This window comes from Leishmania braziliensis, chromosome 25 (genome assembly GCF_000002845.2).
Source record: "Leishmania braziliensis MHOM/BR/75/M2904 complete genome, chromosome 25".
NCBI lineage: Eukaryota > Euglenozoa > Kinetoplastea > Trypanosomatida > Trypanosomatidae > Leishmania > Leishmania braziliensis.
In genome coordinates, this window is record NC_009317.2 from 462,912 (window position 1) to 488,771 (window position 25,860).

Below are 25,860 nucleotides of genomic sequence, written 5' to 3' on the forward strand. Positions count from 1 at the left end.
GAGAGGGATCCATGTACCACGCACGCATGCAGGGCGGGTGGGGGCAAGGGGGCAAGATAAACATGAAAAAACTGCTGAAGGTCACTAGGCGTGAGAGAGGATGTGGGTGCGCCTGTGCGTGTTAGTGTCTGTGTCGCACCCATGACATCGGAGATGGATGCATACCTGCATGGGAGTGCGGTGCGCACACGAGGTGCATAGAACATTTCAACAGTGAGACGTCGACGCCGCGCTAGGAAGTCTCGTTGAGACGCAAACGCGCGCACAAGTGCATGCATATACACAAGTGCGTGGGTAGCAGGGAAAATAGAAGCACCCGAGTACATGACGGAGAGCGTCTAGCTCTTCCCTTCGCTCACCACCGCTGATCGCCGACCCTCAGCGTGGCTGAAGAGGAAGAGAGGAAGCAATGTGGGGAAAGGAAAAGCTACGCTCCGACGGCAGGACCGTTGTAGCCTTGGCCAACACATTTGGGCCTCGTCCCTCGACAAACCGGCTGCACGCTATGAAAGAAGAAAGTCGCTGTCGTCATTGATGTCTGTAGCGTCGTCGAGAACCCACTCCGACGCGCTGCACGACGAGCCCGGCGCTGCCTGACACTGGGCGGCGCCGCTTCGTGCGTGTCGCCGTACGAATATGATATGCTCCAATACGGTGCCGCTCATGCGGTAGAGGTCCTCCAGCGCGGACGCGATCGCCCCCACCATGAGCGCCGTCTTGCGGTACTCATCGCTGGCGGCCTCGCTCGCGATGATGGCCAGTTCCAATGACGCGTCCAGCGGGCGCAATCCACGGCGAATGCAATCGTAGAAGTACTCAGCAGCGTCGTTCCAGTGCTGGGTGCGCACGTATGTGAGCAGTACCGTGTGTGCAAGTTGTGAGTTGTGGGTGCGCCGGTATCGGTGAGCTGCCGCCAAGGCGCGACTCCAGACACCACACTGCAGCGCTGTACTCACGGCCAAACTCACCAGTCGAGGGGCCGGGGCTGCCTGCGTCAAAGCGCTCTGTTGCAGCACACGAAACGCCGTTTCCCACTGCCCGCCTTCCATGCAGGCCTGCAATGCCACCGCCGCCGCATTCACGTCGGGACGCTGCCGCTGCGACATGCGGAAGAAGTACATGAGCGTCACCTGCCACGGAGCACCTCCCTGCAGAGTTGCGTCGAGGACAGTCGATGAGGAGGCGTACGGCATGCAGTGCAACTCGACTGCCTTGTCGTAGAGCAACGTGGCCTGCTCCCAGGCGCCGGCGCGGCGCAGCACCTGCAGCGCATTTGCCACGGCAATCTGCTGCTTCTTTGCAGTGTCATTGGCGTGCTGCGGGCGGTGAGAGCGGCGCGCGGCCTCGACGAGCGACAGTGTTGCCTCCGTGGTGGACACCACCAGCGCCACGGGGCCGTCTTTGGTCTGCGTTGCCGTAGCCAGTTGTGCTAATACACCCCTCTCAACACGGACCTCATGTTGCTTCGGTGGCGGCAACAACGCCCGAAGCTTTGCCATGTTGTTTGCACACAAGTTGCGCCACACTTGCTCGTGACTGAAGGGCAGTGGCAGTGCTGTCGTGGGGAGCCATCGAAGCGCATGTGTCCACAGTGCATCGGTGTGCAGCATGGCGTACCGTGCCGTCTGCACCAAGTGCGCCAACTCGGGCGGAATCAAAGCACTTTCGTCGCTGAAGATCAGGGTGAACGGTGGCGACGATGCGGCTGCATCGAGGAGCGCAGCGAGCGACTCGAGCTCGTCGGCAGTGGTGGGAGGTACTGCCATTTTGCAGGTGAGGCATGGTGGAGCCGTCTCCTCGCCAGCCGCACGAGCGGGAGTCGCAGTGAGGGCAGAAGTTTCACCCAACTCTGCATGTCCAGGCGAGCCATCTGGGGAGAGCGCTGAAGTCAGTGAGGTGTCAGCGACTGTAGTGCCGCCTCGCTGCTGTGTTGCGTAACGCAGGAAGCACGCAGCTGCCGCAGCCCACTGGCTGCACCGCGCTGCCTTCGCCATCTGAGCAGCCATCTTGGTCATCGACGTCCGCCCTAGCAGGCCACAACACAGATGGAAAGCGTAGCGCTGGGCGCACCGGCACTGTCGCACCAGCTCTGGCTCCTCCGCCGCGAAGCTCTGGTGAAAGTAAAGACCTGTGTGCCACAGCCCATGCTCAAGCGTCGTCTGCAGCACCTCCTCCAGAAGACCCGACGCGCCCCCACGAGAATATGCAGAACTCTGCACGGCTAGGCGCACGAGCGGTCGCCGCTGCGCATCACTCAAGTCGCGCCACACATCCGCCTCTACCAGAAGACGTACCACATGCGGTGCACCGCCCACCTGCACGCGAGACGGCGCCTTCGCAAATGCCTGCAATGCACGGCCCCAGTGGCACTCGAGAAGCAGAGCGAGAAGAACGTAATCTGCTTGTGCCGCTGCCTCGGCACACATTGACGCTGACGCCTCTTCCTCAGACGAAGGAGCTGCAGAGCTGCGCAGAAGAGCCGTCTTGGTATCGCCTGGTGTCGTGCTCGTGCCTACTTTTCCTGGGCTGGGCTGGCGGTGCTGCTGATGTCGCCGAGGTGCTGCCCGAACGGTCACCATCTTCATTGCTGTCTGAACTGCCGTGATGGATAATAAGGTGAAAAGTGTCAAAGACGTGTGTGGCGCGGGCGCAGGGGGCAGACCGCCCGCCGGTACAGTGACAGCGCCTGGAAAGACATGACGCCGCCCCTCGCTGTCCTGGGCGATGCGCTGAACCAACCACAACTGGCTTCGCGAACCTAAGGGGGTGTATGGCAGGAGCGCCAGGCATTGCTGCCAGGTAAAGATGCGACGGAATGGCCGCTGCACGAGCGAGGCAACAGTGTACGCGGAGAGGTACGGGGCCAGTGCAAGCAGCGGCGCGATGAGTCGGCGGGTGGCGACGAGACTGTCCCCCACCGAAGCTTCCGCCTGGAGGGCGAGAGCGTACGCCACCTCCTCCCGCACGCAATCGGCCTCCTCCTGCAGCACCAGGCCTCCAACTCTTCTGGTGGCTGATGAAGTGGGCGCACTGCGTTCAGAGAGCCCGCCGCCTCCGTGGAGGGCGTCAGCAGAACGCGCGCCAATGTCCTGCCCGTGCAGCTGCTGCATGGCCAACACGCTGAGCGCGGAGTCCCAGAAGAGCGCAATGTTGCGTGTGTAGCGAGCGGCCCGCAGCATCGAGAGCGTCCCCTGTGACACAAGAGACAAGAGCACGGCACTGACGGCGACCGTGCTGGACACCATGCTATGGTTGACCCTCTCCACTCGAGGCGACAGTTGCGCTGTCGCTGTGACCTGCTGCGCGGCAAAGCCGTTCTCAGTGTACACTGAGGAAGATAGCGGCCGCACGCGGCGAAGAGCAGAGTGGCAAGTGGCGCACAGCTGCTGGATGTACTGCGTACTGGCAGGACTCCCTGCGCGCCGCCGTGCCGGCAACAAATGTAGGAGTATCGCTTGATCGCATTGCCACGGTGCCTTACCCGGCGCATGAGCCTCCACGCTTGACCAGCCACCACTCGCCGTGCACGTCTCAGCACTGGAGCCTGGGATGGTGAGCAGCGGTGGCAACAGCGACGGCAATTCACACAAGGATGACGGAAGTTTGAGCGGAGTTGATGGAGGGCTATCCAACACAACGCCCCAGCCCGCCAACTGCCTGCGCCGGTAAGCCGACAGATCGCCGCCTGTATCTCCCTCACCGCCGTCATTGTTGTCCACTGGCTTCATCTGTCTGTCTCGCAGCTGAAGCAGCTCGACATCGTGCCTGCGCACGAGCTGCCGGGAGAGAGTGAGCACCACGTAGAGATCCTCTAGGCTCAGCATATCTGTCCGCCCGTGGTGCGCATTCACCTGAAAGCTGATCAGGCACAGCACGCTGCGCACGTGATGCGCCAGGCCTGCGCTGAAGCGCCAGACCTGTGAAGGAGACAACCACCATACGACATCGTTGCCAGCGCTGGCGCTGTGCATTGTTGTGACAGCAGCAGCGGCATGGAACGCTGAGTCAGCGCGGATGTGGTCAACTATCACGCGGCGCAGCAACACAGCATACTCTGTCACGCTCAGTACCCGCTGCGGCACTACTCCAGCGCGTACGACACGCTCAATGGAGCGCATCCGATCCGGTACGACAACGCTCAGCGGCGTCTTCGAGTCACAATTCCCAATCGAGGCGGAGGAGGCGGGGTCGATAGCGGCAGATGGGCTCTCGTCGACAGCCGGCGAAGAGCTCGCCTGCTGAAGCGCCGCTGCCGCAGCGTCCGGCTCCGCGTTTGCGGCTGCCAGGTGCGCCATCAATACGAGGATGTTGTCTGCACCATCGTGCTCGTCGGTGGACGAAGAGTCGCGAAAAAGGTGAAAGGCGCGCACACCACAAACAACCTCGCACAGGCGCAGCACCTCCGCAAGGCGCCCGTGCTGCGCTAAGACGTAGAGAAGCATGTGGAGAGTGTCGGTGCTCAAGCTGCGCAGGCTCGCCGCTTGTGCCGGAAAAGCCGCACCCCATGAAGTTGCGCAGTCAGAACCCATCGCCACCGAAGGGGAGGGAAACGGAGCCTCCAGTTGGGAGGGCATCGACGAGGAGGTGACGACAAGCGTGACCATGCCCAGCGACTCACCGAGGATGGCATTCCAAGCTGTCATGCGCTCTGTCAGCCGCACCGCCTGTGACCAGGACTCGCGTTCACAGCAGAGCACCGACTGGAGAACAGGCTGTGAGAAGGACAGACGGTGATGGAGGCTACGAAGCTGCCGCATCTGCTGGTCTTGTGTGGCTTTATGGTCTAGCGCTTGCCCCACATGGCCTGAGCTTGTATCATGGCCAGAGTGGGTGTTGACGCCTCCAATGTGGCTTTCCACGTACGCCCCCAGAAGCCCAGAAACGCGCACTGTGTGAAGCGTATCGCAGACGGCCAAGACCACGTCGCCCATGACACGACCCACCAGCGCCTCGCCACCTGAGACAGCGCCGTCCCCATCACAGAAGTCGTCTGCGCCGTGGTGCTTCGCGGTTGTTGGCAAGGGCGCCTGCTGGACAACCTCCTCATGAGAATGACTTGCAAATATGTCCGCCATGGGCAAAGCTGACTCGGCCGCCATGCAAGCAAACGCGGCAGCGAGCTCCATAAGCGCCGTAGCACTAGACACCACCTCTGCCGCCAGCTCGCTCTCTAGGTAACCAAGAGACGAAGGCGAAGTGCTGTCGTTTCCATCTGCGGCTCTGCTGATCCTATCGCGTGGTAGGTGCCTCGCCATCGAAAGCGTCGATGGTGGGTGAGTGGCAGAGGCCGAGCAGCGCGGCAGCCCTCTGCTGGCCGTCTTGCGTAACGTTGCCCTCTGACAACCCTTCCCCTTTTCTTTTCCTCCGCCTCCATCCTGTTTGCCGTTGCTGCTGAACACCGCCGCAGACGAGACGTTGCACACTGGCGCTCCTTGATCAGTCGCATCGGCACGGCGCGGTGTTAATGCAGCCGTCACGCCAGAATCAAAGACGGCACTGCGGACGTTGGAGTGGTCCTTTCGGTTAGCGGCCGCGGCTACTACACTCGCGTACGCGCGCACCTGATCGGCACACCACGTGAGCAGTGAGTACGCCTCCGCTGGCGTAAGCTCCACGGGCTGCGCTACGCTGCGGTACATGTAAGGACAGCGGATTTGCTCATCAGGCTGCAGAAGTCGCAGGAGGGAAAGCGAGAGCTCGTCGGTGGCACTTGACGCGGAGTCTGCGCCGCCACGCTGTACACAATAACCCCTCGCAAACCTCGATCGGCATCGCACATCATCGTGGGTTACCGCCGTGACGATCTCCTCCGCGCTGCTCGCTGCCCCTGCGAAGCAAGCACTAGCAGCGCACGCCTTGAAGATTCTGCGCGTCAGCGACAGAGCTAGGGCTGCACGACAGCCAGCGCTACGTAGCGGTGGCACCCCTTGTTCCGCTAAGTCCCCTGCGCTGGTGCCTTCGCTGGCGAGTAAGTATGCAATGCGACGACGCAGATCAAATAGCTCCTGCTGCTGACGGAACAAGGATGGTGTAGCGCTGCGGTAGTGGTTAACCTCGCCATCGATGTGCTCGCCTACCGATGCATGCCAGCTGTTCGTAGAGTCGCCCTCGCGTGAAAATGTCTGAAACTCGCGAGGTAGGCGTGATGTGGAGGGCGTGGCTAAGCGCATGTCAAGGTCTGACCAGGACATCGAGGGAGCAATGCGGCGCCCGTCAAAGTGATCACAGCGCGGCGGAGGCCCCGCCACGGAGCCCAAGCCGTCGTGCCTGCTGTCTCTCTTTGGGGACTGCGGCGACGATATTGGAGACGGCGCGCCGTTTGCCGAGAAGCGGCGCTGCCTCGCGCGCCACTCGGTACCCATGAAGTAGAGAAGATCGGTGGCGCATTGGTCCTGCCGAAGAACGCTCTCGCGCGTGCGCCGCGCCAGCACCGCCGCTGCACCAGGAGCAAGTCGCGGCAGCTCCTGCATCGCTGCCCATAGCACGCAAGGGCAACTGACTGCCGAGAGCTTACTGGTGCTATCAAGAAGCTCGTCAGACGCTAGCAGCGTCTGCGAGGGGCCGTGCGACCTCTGTGGCACAGCAGGTCTGCGTGTCGCAGTTGATGCCTTTCGGGTGGTGGAGACGGAGAAGGCGACAGACGACACCGCGCAGCGGCGTCCCAAGAGGCGGTAACACAGCGCATGATTCTGTACAGAGAGGGCGGAGTGTGCGGAAGGAAATGGAGAAGGGGAGGGGGCGAAAGACAGAAGTCGACACAGCGAGCCGCCGCGGTGCATGCAGCTCGCACGGGTCTGCGACAAGGAGAACGAGATAAAGAGAGACAAGAAAAGGGCGATAATAGAGAGCGAGGGGGGTGTAGGTAAGTTTGGCGCTGACAATGGCGCGACTCCACCGATACGTGTGTATGCGCCAAGGCCCCCCCCCTCACCCTGCGTCTGCCGTGGATATGTACAGGCGCTGAGACGCGCTTAGTCAGGGAAGCGTGCGAGGAAGAGAGAAGAGGAGAGGAGAATAGCGGAGAGGAATGGGCGTGAAAGAGCGCAGCTTCAGGAACGAGAGCAGAGGGGGAGAGGGGCCGGGTGACTGGGCCGCCTGGTGAGGGCTGTTGGGGGTGTTGCGTATGATAAGAATGCGGAGGAGGAAAGAGGAAGAACAAAAGAGAGAGAGAGGGGGGACGCCTTGTCGGTCGCCAAGCAGCACACTGCTGACGTCGCCCACCATGGATCTGTACCCATCGCTTGCCTGTCGGCTCCTTCTCCTCGCCCTTCCTCCTTCCCGTTTTGTTTTTGCTTTTTGGTGTGTGTGTGTGTGAGTGGGGGGCTCTGCAGGACTTTCCACACAGGGGGGGGGGGGGGGGTGACGATGACGCTCACAAATCGCAGACGCCGAGAGGTACCCAGTCCGCGCACTCCCCCCCCCCCTCCTCCCTTCTCTCGCATGGCCACTGCGGCTGCGTGTTTCGCATACGTGCGTTCCTCCTGCCACACTGTGTGCTCGCGGGGGAGCGGGGGAGCGGGGAATCAGTACAAGCTCGAGTCCTCATCGCAATGGCAGTCACACCCGTTCACAGGGCAGCGCCGGTGTGTGCGGAACCAGTTCTGCAGGTGGTACGCATGACCGCCGTGACCGCATGACGTGCACCAGGCAAAGGCAGTGGCAACGTCCTTGGCACATGGTTGCACGGTCTCGAGGCACACGGTGCACCGCGTCGCCGTCATGCTGCAGATGCTCAGCAGTGACCGGATAAGCTGCGTTCCAACGTGCTGCGCCCCACACACGCAGAGCTTCGGCTCTGGCGGTCTTATGAAGGCGGATGCGTACGGCGGTGTAACAGCGGTAACGTATGCAGAGCCATCGCCGAAGGGGCCTGCGAAGGACATCCTTGCAGGCGGAGAAGATGAGGAGGCTGCGGTTGGAAGGCCCCGGTCACCACCAGCACTACCACCGCCACTCGAGGTGTCGCCGCTAGCCCCAGCCACATGACGACCCACACAGTGTGCAACTGACATCGACACGAGATTTTCTGGGGAGGGAGAGGAGTGGCGCCATCCCACCACCTCCGCATCTCGCGGCGCAGTACGGTGAAACGGGTGATACCCGCACCTGTAACGGCCACCATGGGCAACTCCAGCCACCGAGGCGAGGGCAGCAGCAGAGGAAGGAGGAGTGGCGGCTCTATGGCGGGCCTCCATAGTGGCGGCAGTGGCGTCTCGAGCCAGGAACGCGCGACTGCGCAGTTGTCCACACTCCACGTCAAACGTGGTGCGGCGCACGAAGGCCTGCTCGTCGTCGAGGAAAGAACGGTACGCCGCGGCCCACCACACCCACGGCACATCCGCGTCTGCGTCGTCGCTGTTGTCTTCTTGGGCGTTGCCGAGACCTTTACCGCGCCCACAACCGCCACCCACGACTGCATCATTCGGTGAGACAGCACAGCGCAGGGCATGCCCAGGAGAAAGGCAAGTACTGAAGCACTTGGCGTTAGCTGAGTGATGCAACCTACCGTCGCACTTCACCTCCCCTGGTGTCTGTGCTGGCGGTGGCAACGCGCTCTTGCGCACGAGTCGTGCCGTGTGCGCTACGCCATCCTCCATGGAGCCCTGTTCGTTACTAGATGACGGAGAAGGCACTTGACTCAAGCTGCGCCTCCGGCGGCCAGATCGCAGGTACGAGAACGGCGAGCTGCCGTACACGCTGTCGCGTCCTTGGCCTTCGTCGCCGTCACTGTAACCACCAAAGTCACCGCCCGCGCCGTAGCTGTACAGTGGGTAGTCGGGAGAAACAGCGGAGAGCGCAGAGCTGCCCGCCAGCCCCAAAGACAGGGTGTGCGCAGCTGACGAGGTAGCCACCATCCGCCCGGTCGCAGCCGCGGCGCTTACCTCGGCGTCCAGCAAGAAGGGAAAGGCGAGCGCCGCCGCCGTGGTGAGCACGCCGACACGAGCGAACAGACAGGCGCCGAGCTGGAAGTCGCCGGTGTAGTCGACGATTTCCTGCATGGCGGCATAGGCGTGGTGGTGGATGCCGCGCTGAAGCAGCAACGCCTGAATTGGGTTGCATTCTGGCAGGAGGATGTCCTGCATGACGTGGCTGAAGGCAGCCGTCGTACCCGCCTCCATCACAACTGCCAGGGCGACGCGGTCCCAGAAGGGCAAAGCCGAATGCCGGTAGAGATGCAAGGGCAACACCGACTGTACGGAAGTCGAACGATCGTGTTTCCCCTCCTCTGCTGCCGCCGCGTCGTGCAACTGGTAGCGCGGCGCTCCATCGCAGGAGCCGCACAGGCAGTGGAAAACGACGAGAAGCCACGGGGTGAGGGAGGCGCGAAACGACGCACACACACGGGGGTCACTGTTACACACCATGGACTGCGCCTCCTCGGGGTGTCGAAGAAGGTTAGCCACGATACCGTAGCTCGGTGAGCGGCTGCTGAACCGAAGCAGCAGCTCCGCTGCCTCGAGGTAGTGCCCGTGCGTCACTTCTACCGCGACGGCGCGTTCAACGTCCACGTTGGTGCTGCTCTCCCCAAGCATGGGTGTCGCGGCCGAAAGGTGCGGCAGCTGCACTATACTTCGCCACAGCTGCCCCGCTTCCTCCTCCAGCGATGACGGCAACCACCTCAGCAACTGCAGCACCAAAAAGCAGCACAGATCCCCGTGGCACACGCACACCTTCATCATCAGTCGCCACGCAGGTCCCAAACGTGCCTGCAGCCTCGCTGCTGCCTCCCTCTGTACGGCGCCGTGCCCAGCAACGGGAGAGCTATTCAGCAGCGCCATCAGCGATGGCACAGGCCCGGACAAAGCCACAAGCGGGACTGCTTCCAGTATGGCCACGTACGACAGCAGCATGCCGACATCCTCGCTACCAAAGCCCCCTACCTCCTTCACCGCGGTGATGTTCGCCAGTGACGAGAGACCAAAGCCGGCGGCGTAGCGCCGTCGCATGAGTTGTTCGATCCCCTGAATGGAGACAAAGTCGGCTGCGTACAGCGTGGGACCGAGACCGACGAACACGCTGCCGGCCTCGTGCCACGCGGACACAGCCCGTACCTCGACCGGCACCGACGCCACCTCTCCCGCAGCGTTCATTACGACAACAAATGACACATTGCCGGGTCCTATTCGAAGCGCGTCGTGGAGGTCAGCACGTTGATCAGCCGCGATCAGCACCGCACTCGCAATTTCATTCTTGGTGCCCTTCGTAGCGTAGCTGGGGACTGGGATGTTGGGCGCCCCTGGGTTGTGGCGGCGCCGTGGCTGCTCTCGCCGGCGCTGCGGATGCGGCTGCGGCGTAAAGACGGAGGTTATGGTTGGCGAGGAAGGCCAGCGGCTTGACGTTGCATCGGCGCCGCTGCCATGAGTGCCGCCACAGCTACCAGTCTCTACGGTGCATCGACGATGATGACGCATGCTGTCAGACGCGCCGGTATTCCCACAGAACGGCTGCAGCATCGATGCCGCTAACACGTTCTCCTTCAGTAGCAGGACGCCGCGGTCGGCATCACTGCCACCTGCCCTCCCACCTCCAATCACACCTGCTGTACCATCGCCGCCTCTCGTGACTACGGGGAAGTACAAGGCGTCAAAGGCGTCACTGCAGCCTCTGAGAGTGCTAAACAGATCCAGCTGGTCGACGTAGCGATCAGCATCGCCGCTGTGGCAACGCTCGTGTCGTCGACCGCCACGCGGCATCGACACCACAGTCAGACCAGCCCAGAGGGGATTCACGGGGCAGCACAACACCCCCGCAGCGGGGCTTACCTGCGATGGGGAGACTGAAGAGAAGCCGAGGCGAAACCTTGGGTCGACGGCGGCGCCAAGCAGCGCTGCCTGCCGCTGACACTGCTCAGCATCTCGCCGAAAGAGTGACTGCTCTGCTGGGGTGCCACTCGTGCCGTTGCTCCAGGCAGCTAGTTCCGTGTCTGTGTCAGCGGCTGCGTTGTCTGGCGCACAGAGCGACGACGTAGCCGCTGACACGTACTCGACATTCACAAGAGAGTGCAACGGCAGCCGAACGTTGTAGTTTTGCAGCACCTGATACGCAGTCGGATGGGCGGTGTTGGCGCCTGGTGCCGACACACCTTGCTCACCATCCGCTGCGGTACCCTCTCGGTCCTCCTTGTCAGCTAGGCCACCGACGTCAGCGCCTGGATCCTTATCCATAATGCGAGCCGCGCGGACGATGCGCAGCGCGCCTTCCTCAAGGTTGCTGATGGCGAGCTCCAAATCAAAGCTGAACTTCCACGAGAAAGTATAGTAAGTGCCGTATCGCGCCGCCTCACCCTCCATTCGGTGCTGCAAGACCTGTATCAGCCGATGCGACGGCGGTGGGGATGGAGTCCCAGTCCCAGCGCGCGACAGCGGCCGCGGCGGGGAGTCCTTGCGGTACTCAACAAACGTCAGCACGCAGCCAGAGTGCAGCGCTGAAGGAGTGCCGACCTCTGGAACGGTACCACAGCTGCCGTAGAGCCCAAACGGTGAAGCTGCGCAGCTGCTACTCGAGAAGGCCCCAGTGACGTCTCCCCCGCTCATCAGCGCCGCAGGACTCTCGTCATGCCACCCCACGTGCCGGTCCGCTTTCGGAGTCCCCTGGACTACTGCCGACGGCGTGGCTCCGGATGGGGAGGAAAGCTGCTGCGGGCTACTGTCCGGGTCACATCGTGAACCTTGCAGCGGTACGAGTGGGAAGGTCGCCGGGCAGCGCTTGCCACTGGTGACTCCACGCTGCGGACCTCCTACATAACTGCCGATACCGCCGTTCACCGGGCCTACTAATGGCCTCGCCACGTCGCTGCTGTGGCTGTCAGCGAAGCGCAAGGCCGGGCTGTTGCCTCGTCGCCTCCGCGCAGACGCTGCTGTCGACCTTGGCGGCAGCTCCTCCGCTCTGGACCAGACGGATTGCGACAGCACACCCACAATGGGCAAGAAAGGGTGGCAGTAGAGGAACGTCATGCTCGGCGTGCTCAGTCGCACCTCGCACAGCGGCGCCTCCAGGTGGTCGGTGTCGAACAGAAAGAGGGTACCGCGCTCGCTTCCGACGACGACCATGCTGTTGACAGCGAAGTAGTCGCTGGACACAAGGGCGCCAGCCTCCATTAGAACGCATGAGGCGACCAGCTCAATCCGTAAGCCAGCCATCTGACCTCCCACAGCGACGCGGGCAACGCGGCTGCTGTGGGAATCACGGTTCGGGGCCTGATAGGCAAAGGCACCAGGCTTCACCGACGCGCTGTATGCGATCTCCTTCACCGGGACCTGCAGCTCCTCCCGGCGTGCGGCAGAGATGGATACCTCGTACCATTCCACCCGACCCGAGGTATAGCCAACCAGTACAAGTGGCTTGTTGCGCATCCAGCTAATGGTCGAAGGAGCGTCTATGCGAGACGGCCCACGGTCCACGTCGAAGGATGGATCCATCCCATGATACAACGAGGACGGCCTCCTGGCCATCGTTGCCGCAGCGGCACCGCCAATGAAGGAAGAGGAAGAGGGAGGGTCGCTGCTTCCACCTCCACTCTGTGATGGGGATGGTAGGGTCATGGAGATGGCTGAGAGGGAGGGAGGCCGACGGACGACCACGCCGTTGTCGGAGGTAGCGGTCGATGCTAACAAACCGGAACGCTTGTTCGGGGTAGAGGACGACGCGGCTTGCTCACGCTGCAGCTGCTCATGAAGACTCTGTGGGTCCTTTCCTCTCACGTACAGCAGCAGGTCCTCCTGAAGCACGGCGAGGGTCAATACGCCGTTGGCGGCACCGATGAACGCCATGTCGGTGCCAAAGAGAGTCCGATTTGCCATGCTGAAGAAGCATTGAGTTGCTTGAAAGGGGCTTGGCAAGATCAGGGTGCGTTGGATGCGCACGCGCGTTTCAGTCGTGAAGTCCACATCCTGCTGAACGGCACCGTGACCTGCGCCGTGGCTGGCGAAAGAGGAAGGAGCCGTGAAGAGCTGCTGACTGGTCCACTGCAGAGGCGCCTTGCCTCCTACGGCTGCGTCTCCCTTCTTGGCAGGGGTGTGAAGTTCTGCCGCACTGTCAATGCTACTCGCTGCCACGCGTCTGTAGCGCGTGCAGTCCAACGTGAAGTACGTCAGCACACCGTTTGTCAACGACCCGAACGCATTGTGGGTGTCCGGCTGACATGCGAAGTGCTTCATGGGGTAAGTGGGGGGAGAGAAAAGGAAGGCAGCGGTGGAAGTGATCGCACAGGGTGCGAGAAAACGCAAAACGAGAAAGCGCTAGACGAAGAAGCGAAAGCAGCAATGCAGCTGGGCGGCTTCTGGATGAGAGGGGCGAGGCTGCTCACTTGCCGCCAATCACAGATGCGGTACGATATCTGCCGTCTGCGTGTGCTTGGGGGAGGGGGGTTAGCTTGCGATCGAGTCTCCTCGTCTCTCTCTCTCTCTCCTCCTCCTCCTCCTCCTCCTCCAGTGAGTGTGAAAATTGAAGCGCGTATGCTGCAGGTGCATCACACAGCAATTCAGAAGGTGAGACGGGTGCGAGCGCGGGCAGAGACGATCGATACAAGTGAGCAGATGGTGTGTCAGAGAGGTGAAGCAATGTGGTGCAATGGCGAACGCAAAGGTGCACGCCCACGCACGTGCACAAACGACAGGTATCGGAGGGAGGGAGGAAGGAATGGTGGCGGGGAAGGAGAAAAAGTATGAAACACGGAAGAGAAGAAGAGGGACGTCAGGTGCTGGTACCGTGCTTGTGTGCAAGCGCTGCAGTCCATTACGTACCTACGTGTCGTGGTGCATCTGCATCTGTCTACTGCGCGCGTCGGAGACACGCGAGAAGCATGCATCTGGAAGGTGGAAGACGAAGAGGGTGGGGAGAAACCGTGGGGCCCATTACAGATGGTACCGCAGCAGCCCGTCCTCCCCATCACCGCTTCTTGCCCCGCTTGCTCTGCTGTGCGACGCTGCTGGTGCACCGGCTGACATGAAGCGTCCATCCTTCTCTTCGAGAGTTAAGCGGAGAGTCGTCAAGGTGAGTTGAGGAAGGGGGAGGCCACAAGAACAGTTCGACACACACACACACACACATACGCATACGTTCACACGCCCTCTCACAGACAGGGGCGGGGAGAGGGGAGAGACGACAACAGAACGAGAGAAGCAAAAGAGGCAGGCAAGAAGACCAGCAGCAGCCTAAGCTACGAGAGGTGAACATTGTCGCAGCAGTGGCAGGGGCAGTTCTCGACCGGGCACTTTGTGTGTTTGCTGAACCACTCCCGCAGATGGCACCAGTGACCGCCATGCAGACACACGCTGCACCATGCGAAGAAGCGCTCTGGCGGCAGCTCCGTCGCGCGGTGCTCCATGCGCTCACCACATACAATGCACATTGGTGACTGCCACTGCCGGCACTCTGGGTTTCCGCACGGAATGAGTTGCTTGCGGGTCACATTCGTCGAGGTCATAGACGAAATGGAGCTCTTGCTCGGCGCCGTCGCGTGCATCGCCTGACCGCAGTTGCACCTCAGCTCCACCGTTCGGTGGACGGCCTCGTTGGCTCCCGGACTGACCCCACCAGCAGTCGCTGCCACCTCGCGCAACGAGCGGTCGCGGTCAGTGGTTGTGGCTACAGTGGTCTGCGCTAATCGGTTCAGCGTGCGCTCCATCATCATCGCTGTTTGCGTCGACATCATCGCTGCTGCGGAGGCGGCACCAGGCGTCGCACCGAGGTCGCCTCCAAAGGCCGTCGATCCGCTAGGGAAGCCTGTTGGTCGAGGCCCACCAGCGCCCGAGAAAGTCGCTGCTGGACTCCCTAGTGGGGCGCCAGAGGCGGTTTCGCTAACACTACCGCCATGCGTGGTGCGTACGCCGAGAATGCCCGAGGAAGGGTCACCACTGACGCCAGTGACGACGTTGGGCACGTCCGCCGCGCCGCCGTGCGGCCTGCTGCTCGCGCAGGTCGCGCTGCTACCCCCGTGCGTGTCCACCGCCTCACGTGCCTTGACAAGCTTCACGATCTGCAGATCGTGATGACTGCGCCACATGGAGAGCCCCTGGTCGTTGAGCAAACGCCGGTACGCGTCACGCCAGGTGCGGACAGTGGGCGACAGCAGATTACCGAATGCCGCTGCGTAGCTCAGGGACGTTTGCACATCGCCGCTCTCGTCCACGTAGCGCTGCAGTGCGCGGCAGTCGGTGCTGACTCCTTCCACAGCCGTCACGAGCAGCAGCGAGCACCTGCAGATGGGGGCAAAGCGGTTGGCGGACACAGCGGAGGCGACGGCAGTCAGCACAAAGGTGTCGCTAGGATCGCTGTAGTGAGAGTCGGCACTGCCATGCGCGGGGATGTCGCCAGGTGGACTTGGGAAGCGGCTGTTGAGAGCCGCCGGCGACATGGCAGTACCTACAGAAGAGCTCTGCGTAGGCAGCGAAGATGGGCCCGCCAGCGATGCGCACTTTGCATTCACGCACGGCTGCTGCTGCGCGCCCATCCCGGGCAGCGGTGGCATTGAGGACGGCGTCCCATACGCACTGCCGACGACCACCTGTTGACCTGCCGTGCTGGTGGTGGCGACTGCAGAGTAGTCACGGTATTGCTGCTGCACTAAAGCCTCGAAGACCTCAATCAAGTTGGCGAGATGGCCGCTGTGGTACCGCGAAGGCAAGAGCAGCGCCGTGGCGAGGCCCACCTTGTCAGAGAGGACCAGGCGCGGATACCTCTCCAAAAGGCGTAGCGCCACCGCCTTCTGCTGCGGTAGCGTAAAAAATTCATCGAAGCGACTGACCGGCTCCGTCGCCGCAGCAGTGCTCGTTGTCATACTCGATGTGCCGCCGTCACTGGTGCTACCTAAAGCTGCTGCATCCGTGGGCGGCGTCCTATCCCCTGCTGCGGCCGTTCCACATGACTGCTGACGCATCACGATCTCCATGTATGTGAGCATCAAATGAATCCAGAAGGTCACCCCTGAACAGTCATCCGCCGCCAGACTCATCAGCGTTGTCTGCCGGCCGCGCGCCGCAGACAGGGTCAGAGCGATACTGGGGTACTGCGCGTTGCGCGTGCCGTACAGCGCCAGTAACTCGGCAGCCTCCTCGAGACGGTCCAGTAACACGAGCACGGCTACGCGCCGCTCCAGCGCCTCCTGCAGGCTGTGTTGGCCTATGCCGTCTCCCTGCACAAAGAATCTCTCCGCCGGATGCTGGGCGTGGATGTGACCGCGCGGAGGAGGCAACCGAGTCGCCTGCACCCCATCAGCTACCTCCACAGAAGCGCTGGCACTCGTCCCCTCACCCACTGCCGTGTGCCCAGCTGGTCGATCGACAAGGCAAGCTGCAGGTGGGGCTGTCCAGCCCATGGACTGCAGCACGAGCTGCCGCAACATGCCAATCGTCATGGGGTACGTTGGACGGTGTGCTGTGCCGTCCCTCCCAGCGCCACCGGCCACCCCGGAGGAGCCTGCCCCACCCTTGATGCCCGATGATGCCGCGCGGTTCACGCCAATGTTGATCGCGGGTCCCGTAAGGTGGGCCGGCGGCGGTGGGCGACCACCACGAATCCCTGCCGCGGCGGCGCTGAACGGGTGCAGTGGAAATCCTGATGGCCCCTTGTGCCTCTCCATGGGGCTCGACAAGCTCGTCAGCAGAGGGGTCTGCAGCCCGAGGGCCCCTACAGGGCCGATGATGGCATAGCTGCTCGGAGGCGCAAAACCCGCCGCCTCGCCAGCTGCGGTTGCGTTGGCCAACGCGAGCTGCTGGTGATGCTGACTGAGACGAAAGTGTGAAGAGAACCGCGTGTCACTCAGCCCCAACTGCCGCCGCAAATCACGTTCTGACACCAGCAGCTCTAGCAGCCCCGGCACGGCTCGCTTCAGGCCCAGAACTAGAGAGAGGGACGGCGTTGCCGACTCCGTTGTTGGGCCGGGTTTACGTGGCTCTGATACCAACATCACAGCATTGGGGAAGAGCAACTGTGCAGCACAGCAGCCGTAGAGGAAGGCGGTGTACGCCTCCCGATCTACGCCCTCGTGCAGGAGCACCGCCAAGTTGAGCAGCGGATCACATGCGAAGCCGCTGCGCAGACGTCTCCACAGATGCCGCGTACGCTCGAGCGAGTGGAACTGGCAAAAGCTCATCTCTTGTGGAAGGGTCGCCGCTGCTGCTGACTCAGCGACGCTTCGGCCAGTTGCGGAGGTAGTGACCATGTGCTGCTGCTGCATCAGTTCTGGAGAGGCAGACCGATTGTGCGGCGACACAGCGACGGATTCCCGCAAGGGAGCTCGATGGTCAAGAGGTCTCTCCTCCAATTGAGGGGCGCCACTGGTGCCGCTGAGCTGCACATCCTTAGGAGCAGCAGCAGTAGCACCTCCAGTGCCCACCAATGCAGGCTCAGTTTCCGTTGGAGGTCCGGCGTGCGGGCCGCCTGTGGCTGCCGCGCCACCGTTGCCACCTGCTCCAGCAGCTCCCACAGCCCTCCCGCTCGGCCGGCCATGAGCCGTGGAGGAAGCAGCGCCGAGCCCAGACTGCTGCCCGTTCGCGTTGGCGCTAGCAGCAGCGTGGTGTTCGTAGTGGCCAGTGGCTGCCGGGACAGAGTTGACCCGCAGTGTGTCCCGTTCATTCCCTTCGTCTTCTTCGCCCTCCACCTCATCCAAGAGGCCCAAACCCATCAAAGTGACCGGGCGACCCTTTAGTCTAGCCGCCGCCGTCGCAACGCCGTCACCGCCACCACCGCCGGCAACTCTGACAGCAGTACAAGGCCCCCCGCTGCCAGTGCCGGAGCTGCCAGCACTTGACAACTGAGCTTCATCAGCGGCGCTGTCGCCTGATATGCGCGGCTTGCTCGTAGAAGCAACAGCCGCCGAGATGACGCCGCCTACGCGTCCGCCCACCAGGGCTAGTCCCGCGTTGGATCCGGGCCCAGAAGAAAGAGAAGTATGGCCAGAGGACGCCGGCCTACCAGCAGCTGCGTTCGCAGCGACGGTGGTAATAGCAGCAACGGCGGCGGCTTGGCACTCCAGCCGCTCCAGCACGGCCTCCTCATGCACATAGCTCGCTGCCTTGTACACTGACGAGGTGTGCATAAGAAACGCGTTTGGGCCGGCGCCGACCAGTGCCGTGCTGCTGTTGAGGCTGGTAACCGTGCTACCACCTGGGTTGTACACCTGCGTATACAACTCACCATTTCTGGCATTGAGCAGCAGCAGTTGTGGCAAGTCTGTTCGACAGCCACGCGCCATCACATCGCCGCCCACGTCGCCACCGCGGCTGTCTCTGGAACGAAGGCCGTTAGTAGCGCCCTGAGAGGTATGCAAGGGCTCACGGTGGTGAACTCCGGCAGCAGGCATTCGGCTTCCAGTGTAGCGGTGCGCCGGTGCGAGACCAGGAATGCCGCCGCTGGCGATCGCCTTCGTCGGCTCCGAGAGAGGATGGCAAACCCACCCCACTGCAGCGGCAGGCACGCGGGACGGCAACCGGCACTTGAGCGCAGACTGCGCCTTCATATTGACGCGTGCCAAAGCCTTGCTTCCATCGGTGATGGAGGGCATGACTGTGCCGGTGCCGTCGCCGGAGAAGTCTGAGTGGATGCTGCAGGAATCGTCGAGGAAGTTGTCCTCAGCCTCAGCCTCCGCCCCACTGCAGCCGCTGTTCACGAAATTGCTGTTACTCACGCCCCACCGATCCACCTCCTGCCCTCCGCCGCTCGTCGAGAGACGGTGCGGGCGGCCGCTGCTTGGGGCGCTACGGTGGTGACTGCGGCTAGCCCCACCACCTCCTGCAGTACCACCAGAGACAAAAACACTCGGGCTCAGGTGAGGGTTATTCGCGCTGCTGTAGCGGTGCGACGCCACGACGACAGGGCCACCTGAAGCGGTGCGCGACGGCGCAAGCTCCTTGAAGACGTGCGCTCGCAGACCGCCGTCGCGCGTGGTGCCTAGCACCACCCCCATCTCGGTTGCACTCCAGCAGAGGGAAGTGTAACCCGCGCGTGGGTACGCCTGACACGCCACTGGCCGCGTCGCCATGCGCACATCCCAGAGCTGCACGATGTCCAGCGTTCGTGACGCACCCACTGTGGCGACGTACCGCTGCGAGGGGTGGCACGCCACCTGCTCAGCACGGCAGAGAGCACATGGGGCAGCACTATCTGCGGTACGCGCGTAGATAGGGACGCCGAGCACCTCGGGCGGGGCCCCGAGGTGCGTGACACCATCGTGGGAGGCGCGCAGATCGAGCAGCTCCGCGTAGAAGCCGAGCCCATCGAGACGCCGCGCGGCCACAACAGTCAGGTGGGACTGTGGCATCCAATCCAGCGCCGTCACGGGACCCAGCATTTGCTTCTGCTGAACAACACTGTAGCTGAGATGGTCAGCGCCGGCGTATGGCACCAGGTGGGTGCCACCGGCACCACAGCCACCGAGCGCACTGGCCCCTGCTCCAGCGCTGCCCACGGCAGCCACGAAAAACGGTTCGGCGGTACCATCGTCACTCGTGCAGCGGCTCGTGGTAGCGGGGCTGCAGCACCTGCCCTCCATCGAGCCCACCACATACTCAACATCCAGCAGCTGCACCGTGCCGCTCTGTCGGCCCAGGGCAAGTATCGCCGAGTTGCGCGGATCCCACCCGGACGCGGTGACGATGCGGTCACGATGAGAGATTCCTCTACGCATCGGGAGTTCCACCACTGCCGCCGGTGCTACCCCTCCATACACGTCAGGTCCGTCAGTGAAGGAGGTACTGGCAGCGCCTGTTAAGCTGCCACGGTGGCTGCTGCCTGTCTCGCCGCTGCCGCCGCCACCGCCTCCGGTTCCATCAGTTAACGCTGCGCCTGCTCTGTCTTCGCCATCGCCTTCATAATCATCTCCAACCTCACTTGAGATCATTAGCGAGGAGTTCGGCAGCGGGCAGTCCCCTGTTGTATTCAGCGGCGCGCCAAAGCCTGCGGAGAACGGCCGCGGTGGACACGATGCCGATGGCATTACCGTGCCGCCGCCGCCACTGACTGGCCCGCTGTATCCGCCAGGGCTGTGCCGTCGCATCTGCAGCGACATGGGCACCCGCAGAGGAGACAAAGTTGTGATATCACTGCGGCCAATCCAGCTGAGCCCCTCTGAGTTCGCCACAAAGAATAACAGGCAGTCAGTGGCGCAGCTGAGGGAGAGGGCAGTAGGAGCAGTGGAGACGGTAGCAGCCAAGGTGGTACTGCCGGAGTGAGCACCACCGCCGCCTCCGCCACCGGAGCGCCCGGCTTGTGCTTGCGTGCTGCCAGCGCAGTATCCACTGTTCTCCACTGCACTGCTCCCGCTCATGTGACTCGATGACTTCCCCGGGCCGCACTCCTCCAGAAAAATCGGGGTGATACCGGCGGCAGTCAGTGTTGGTGCCGTCCACTCTGGCGGTAACGCGTTCGTTCCGCCATGCAAGCTCAAGTGCCGACCCTCGCTAGAGCCATCGCCGACACTGCAGCCAAAGGGGACTGTATGGAAGGGGATGAGCGAGGTGCCCCAGTGGTACCCGAAGCTGGCGTCCTGCATGTGCTGTTGCTGCAGCCAGTCATCAGAACCTGCAGAAGCTGCCGACGTGCACCCCACTCCGGTGCGAGGGGGTTGTGAAAAACGTGTGTGGGATGCCGACGTTGCGAGCGGAGTTGGTCGCCCATCAGCGTCATACCGCCCAGCTCGCGCATATGTGCCGCTAACCGTCGCAGCTCTCACAGAACCGGTGGAACTGCCGACAGCGGAGAGGCGACATAGCGTGCGCAGGTGTTCGCGAGGCACACATGCCGGCGCCCCAGAAAAGTACGGTAGTAGATCCGGTGGAATGTCCGCAAGAGACCCGGAAGTCGCGGAGGCGCCGATGCCACGGAGACCGCCACGCACGACATTGCCCAGAACACCAGACGTCTCCGCTGACGCCGCGCCACTAGAAACGAGTGGGAAGACACGATCGAGGACGTAGTACAGTCGCACCTGACTCGGCGTGGCGGTGGCGTAGATGCCTGTGTCACCGGGTTGCTTGCTCAGTAGCATGTCGCTTGGCGAGGCGAGGGAGGAAATGGGTGCGACAGAAGGCAAGAGGAAGAGAGAAATCGGAAAAAAGAGCTACGCAGCAGTCGATCACCACTCACGAGAAGCGACTGTGCAGGCAAGGCAATGCGCCAAAAAGGGGAGATGGAGGGCGTGAGCGTACGTGTGGGCTGAGGAGGAGGAGGAGGGGACGGGAAGGCAAGAGGAGCGAGGAGACCCACGCAAGCAGAGAAAGAGAGAGAGAGAGTCCGGGGCAGGCAGGCGGTAGTTAGGAAAGGAGGCGAGAAAGTGAGGCCACACCCCCGCACACGTCAGATCAAAGTGCGTGGGTGTGGGTGTGGGTGTGGGTGTGGGTGGGTATCTCGGCTGTGCGTGACTTACTTGATAGGTATGCCAACCTCTCGCTCTGTGTGATGAAGACGGTGTTTGGAGGTGATGATGGCAGTGGCGGTGGTTTAAGATAAGAGAGGGGAAGAGGCGCAGGAGGGAAGGGTAGGGAAAGATACAGCACGTGGAGTAGAAGGAAAGAGCAGCGCAGCAATGTAGCAGTACGTGATCCGCCTTGTCGAGCAATGGCACGCAGAGGAGGGGCGACCAGAGGAGGACCACGCAGTCAGGAACGTCCTCAGACCATTTTGATCAACTAACAGCAACTGCGTTCGCAAGATGCATTGGTCATCCACCATTGAGAGGAGGCTAGTTGGACGCCACATCAGCACAAATGCAACTTGCTCAATAAGTCGTAAAGATGCCTGCACGCCCCCCCCCCCATAAATGTGTGTGTGTGTCTGTGTGTGTGGGAGGGGGGTGTTTACCTCCCGCCAATGTGTGCTCAAACAAAGGAATGCCTAGTGGTGCTTCCGGAGTGTCAGCCGTACGTCCCTCCCCCCCTCCCCCCTTCCCTTCCCTCTTCTATCCTAACCAGTTCCCCCGTTCTCTTCCCCTCCATTCTCTCAGGCTAGTACAACACCTCCGCGCAGTGAATAGACAGAACCACGACTGTAGCAATCAGCAGCAGCGACAGCGACAAGCCAAACTCACACAACAAGCACCACAGTTAAGAACGCAAAGGTGAAGGGAAAAAGGCAGGGAAAGAAGGGTGAAGCAGTAAGGAGCTAATGGACGAAGCGTTGCGTCGACAAGATAGGTGAGGGGGGAGCAGAAAGAGGGAGCGCGAGATGGAGAAGCACGCAAAACGACTCACAGGCGATGGAAAGAAATGCAGCAATAGGCGGAAACCATATAAGGGCCCTCTTCAGGGCCACACGCATACACCCACACACCAGCGACAACGGGAAACCAACGAGAAGGAAATGCCACGACGGCTGAAAAATAAAAAAGAGAGGAGAGGAGGAGAGGAGAGGAGGAGAGGAGGTATCACGGGGAAAGAGAGGGAAACCCGGAAGAGAAGGGCGTGGCGATCCAGTAAGCGAAAGAGGCAAGTAGGCGAAGAATCGGGCACACACGGGAAGAAACACACCGGCGCCCACAACCACCACCACAGAACTGCGAGTGGCGAAGAAGAGCAGCACGCAGGACAGGAAAAGCAAGAGGAGGCAGAACAACAACAACCACAACACACGAGCGAAAAAAAAATGGAATAACTCATTCCGTTCCGACTTTTTCCTCCCTTCCCCTACCACCTCAGCCGGCACGCACATCCCGCCACCTTCACGAGCAACTCGCGTGACACGCATCCAGGAGCGCGAAACGGGAGGAAAAGGGAAGACGAGGGAGATGAGTAAGAACAACAGCAGAATAACACACAGCCGAGTGGCCCACGCCGCTTTCCCTCAGTGTACAAAGGCACCACACACGTATATACATACATATACATATAAGCCCCTCCCCAGTGGTGAAGGCGTGCCTTGAACAGGTATTGCTGACGACTGACTCTCGCTCTCCTTCTTACCCCCGCCCCCCCCCTCGTTCCCAGGCCGGCAAGTCAGCACCCCAGACCCCGCGGAAACGCATCTTTGGTGCACCTTTGTTTGCTTGCTTAGCTCACCTTTGCGCGCCTGTTCTCCGGGCATTAACGGCGCAACGAGACCGGGGGCACCGTCGAGCTCGCGCTCCCCTGCTCAGTGCGGGCGAGGTCGTTACTGCACCTGTCAGTGCTACGACCAGTCTCCACTTCCTCCGAGAAGGGGTCCCAGCGACATGACGGCCCCTTCTCTCTCCTTGTTTCCACTGCCCGTGTCTTCAGTGCAGGTCGCACCCATCTGGCCTCCCTCATGCTCCCACCCGATGAGGCAGTGAGCCGGAGAGGCAGGTGGCTCCGCCACTCTCGTCACTACGCAGACACAATGCACAGCCCCTACGCATGTCTACGCTCTTGTATAGAAGACGCACTCTACCCCTGCCGGCGTGGCCTCGGTGCAAGCAGCACGATTGCCCAGACGCCGCCCGTAAGTCGGGTCGATTGAGACGAGTATGCTGACTCGCGTATGGCCTTGGTGTAGCTCCCTCGCTCTTGCTCGTCCGCCTCCTTTCCTCTCTCCCCTCTTTCCACTCACGCTGGTGAAGGAGAGGGCCTATTCATACATAAGAGCACCCCAAAGAGCAACAGCGAACGGTAGAATGATAGCAGCAGCAAAGCAGCACGATCCTACTCCCTCCCTCCCTCTCTCTTGACAGACACGCCCGAAGAGCGGCATTCAAACCTGACAGCGCCACCAAGCACTGAAGCGGCACAGCCTAGGGAGGAGGGGGTACGCTAAAGAAAAGAAGGCCAACGAAGCGGTGCGACCTCTGATGCGTAGCCAGCACGACTGCAAGAGAAAATAGTGAGACGCATGCAGTCACATGTGCAAATACTCACCTTCCGCTGGTCATGAATGCACACATACGCTCATCAAGTGAGGTTCGCCTGCCTGGCTTCTACTCGGCCCCTGGAGTTATGCATACCCAGGTTTCGTCCTCTATGACCGCAGAGATCATGTCCCCACTGGTGCTCTGCGTAGAAGAGGTGTCCCCTCTGGCTTTCTCGTTATCTAGGGGCGGTGTCTCTGGGATGGCAACTAACGGCGTAGCCGGCGCCCCTCCGCTGATGGAAGATGCCGCAGCGGCAGTGCCATATGGACTGGCAAGGACCAGATCGATTTGGGGAGCAGGCGTCGGCACTGTCACCAAGGTCATCTCCGTCTTTTTTGCTGGAGTTGCCGCAGCCGAGAACGGTGCCGGTGCCATGAGCCGTGCTGGCACCTCGATCCCTTGCTCCTCCAACGCACTCGTGAGCTGCTCAACGCGTCGCCGCTCCTGACGAAGCGCCTCCTGCAGCTCCTGTACCATCGACTCAAGGTCCGCGACCTGCCGCCTCGCGCTGCGGTAGTGTACGAGATCAGTTGGGCTCACGTTGGCCTCATCCCCACTGAACTCGTCCGCCACCTCACCCTCGACGCCGCTGTTCAGCGCATTGTCGATACCCGTCACGAAGTCGCTGGTTGCCGTCATCATGCGCTTCGCAAACAGCGGCACGACGGCAAAGTCTTTCACGTCGGCGCTCTGAGGACTCCGGTCGTTCGCCAGCGGTGAGGGCGACGGCGTTGTAGGGGACGTCGGAGGCATCTGCGATACCGCCGCCGAAGTGCCCCCGGAGGTCTTTCTGGCGAGAGCCGCGCGGCGGCGCTGCGACTCCAACACACGAAGCTGCGCTAAGCGGAAAAAGTAGCGGTCAAAGAACTCGTCCTCATCAATGCGGCCGTGCTTTGGCGTCAGCGCCGAGGAAGGGGATGAAACACGTGGTTGCTCTCCACTTGTGACAGCCGACACGGGGCTCTTGCCCTCACCCTCTCCAAACTTCAAAGCGAAGGGTGGGTCCATCTGCAACCGCTTCGCGACCGGCGACCCCGAGACGCTGAAACGCGGACTCACTGCGTCGCCCACAAGCAACATGTACCACTGCAGCACGACCTCGTTGTAGTCCAGCAGTCGCTTGCGTGTCTCGCTGATTGGCTCATCGGGGTACTCGGCGGAACGGCGGTCTGGCATCTTGCCGAGCGGCGAAAGCTGCTCCGGCGTTGCAGCAGGCGATCCCCCCTCTGGTTTGCTGGTGGGGCTGCCTGCCGCCATGTTTTGCTGGCGGTGGAGCGCGTTCGCGCTGCTCAGTGGGCTTCCCTTTACCCAAGCGTCAAACGCTGCCTTCTCTTCCGGCTGAATAACTAGCGCATACGTGGCCTCTGTGTCCTGCAGGCGGCGCAGCAAACTATTTGATAGTGGCATTTCCGTGACTGCCTTGCCAAGAATCTCGTCGCCGGCGTAGATGTCGCCGCGGCCCACGACGTTGAACGCGATCTGCTCGACATAGTCTATAAACCTCGCTGACTCGGACTTGAACGCCTCGGCAAAGTCTGAGAAGTCCTGTGAGAATATCGACCACATTTTCGCTTGTCGTTTTTCTACTATTCAAGCTGCTCTGAGTGTATGGATGACGTTGCTCCGCTGCTGTGGCTGTTCCCCTTCGCCCTCCTTTAACATGGACGGCTTCTGCCGCTTCAGTCTGCTACACAACCACACAAACGACAGACGTGTGCAAGGACACTAAGGGCTCCTTTCTGGCGAGAAAACACCCAAGAGAGAGTCTCGTCAGGCGATGCCCACCATGTGAGGAAAAGCCGCCTGCTACTACTACTGCTGCTGCTGCTGCGATGGGAAGTGCAGAAGGTGGGGATGGGGGTGACAGCCCGTGCGTGGAGGCCGGAAAAAAAAGGAGCGAAGAGGGGGATGTGTGTGTGTGTGTGTGTGGATGGGTGTGTGGGGGGAGGGGGTTGTCGGTGGCCAGGTCAAGTTGCAGAGGAGTGCTGGAGGTGGAAAGCACGAAGTGTGTCAACGATGACAAAACTCGAATAAGGGAGAGGCAAATCAGCTGTGCGTGTGTGTGT

At 61.8% G+C, this 25,860-nt stretch overlaps 4 protein-coding genes across 4 annotated transcripts; all 4 read right to left on the reverse strand.

Moving 5' to 3' along the window:
- Positions 1 to 503: 503 nt before the first annotated feature.
- On the reverse strand, positions 504 to 6,779 carry LBRM_25_1200 (conserved hypothetical protein; the record flags this gene model as incomplete). The annotated part of the gene is made up of 1 exon (XM_001565574.2): positions 504 to 6,779. The coding sequence occupies one exon, from the start codon at positions 6,777 to 6,779 to the stop codon at positions 504 to 506; it is 6,276 nt and encodes a 2,091-aa protein (XP_001565624.2).
- Positions 6,780 to 7,523: 744 nt separating this feature from the next.
- LBRM_25_1210 (conserved hypothetical protein) lies at positions 7,524 to 13,157 on the reverse strand (the record flags this gene model as incomplete). The annotated part of the gene is made up of 1 exon (XM_001565575.2): positions 7,524 to 13,157. One exon carries the CDS (start codon positions 13,155 to 13,157, stop codon positions 7,524 to 7,526), a length of 5,634 nt encoding a protein of 1,877 aa, XP_001565625.2.
- Positions 13,158 to 14,158: 1,001 nt separating this feature from the next.
- On the reverse strand, positions 14,159 to 20,983 carry LBRM_25_1220 (conserved hypothetical protein; the record flags this gene model as incomplete). Its single annotated transcript, XM_001565576.2, has 1 exon — positions 14,159 to 20,983. The coding sequence occupies one exon, from the start codon at positions 20,981 to 20,983 to the stop codon at positions 14,159 to 14,161; it is 6,825 nt and encodes a 2,274-aa protein (XP_001565626.2).
- Positions 20,984 to 23,860: 2,877 nt separating this feature from the next.
- On the reverse strand, positions 23,861 to 25,360 carry LBRM_25_1230 (conserved hypothetical protein; the record flags this gene model as incomplete). The annotated part of the gene is made up of 1 exon (XM_001565577.1): positions 23,861 to 25,360. The coding sequence occupies one exon, from the start codon at positions 25,358 to 25,360 to the stop codon at positions 23,861 to 23,863; it is 1,500 nt and encodes a 499-aa protein (XP_001565627.1).
- Between the last annotated feature and the right edge of the window lie 500 nt (positions 25,361 to 25,860).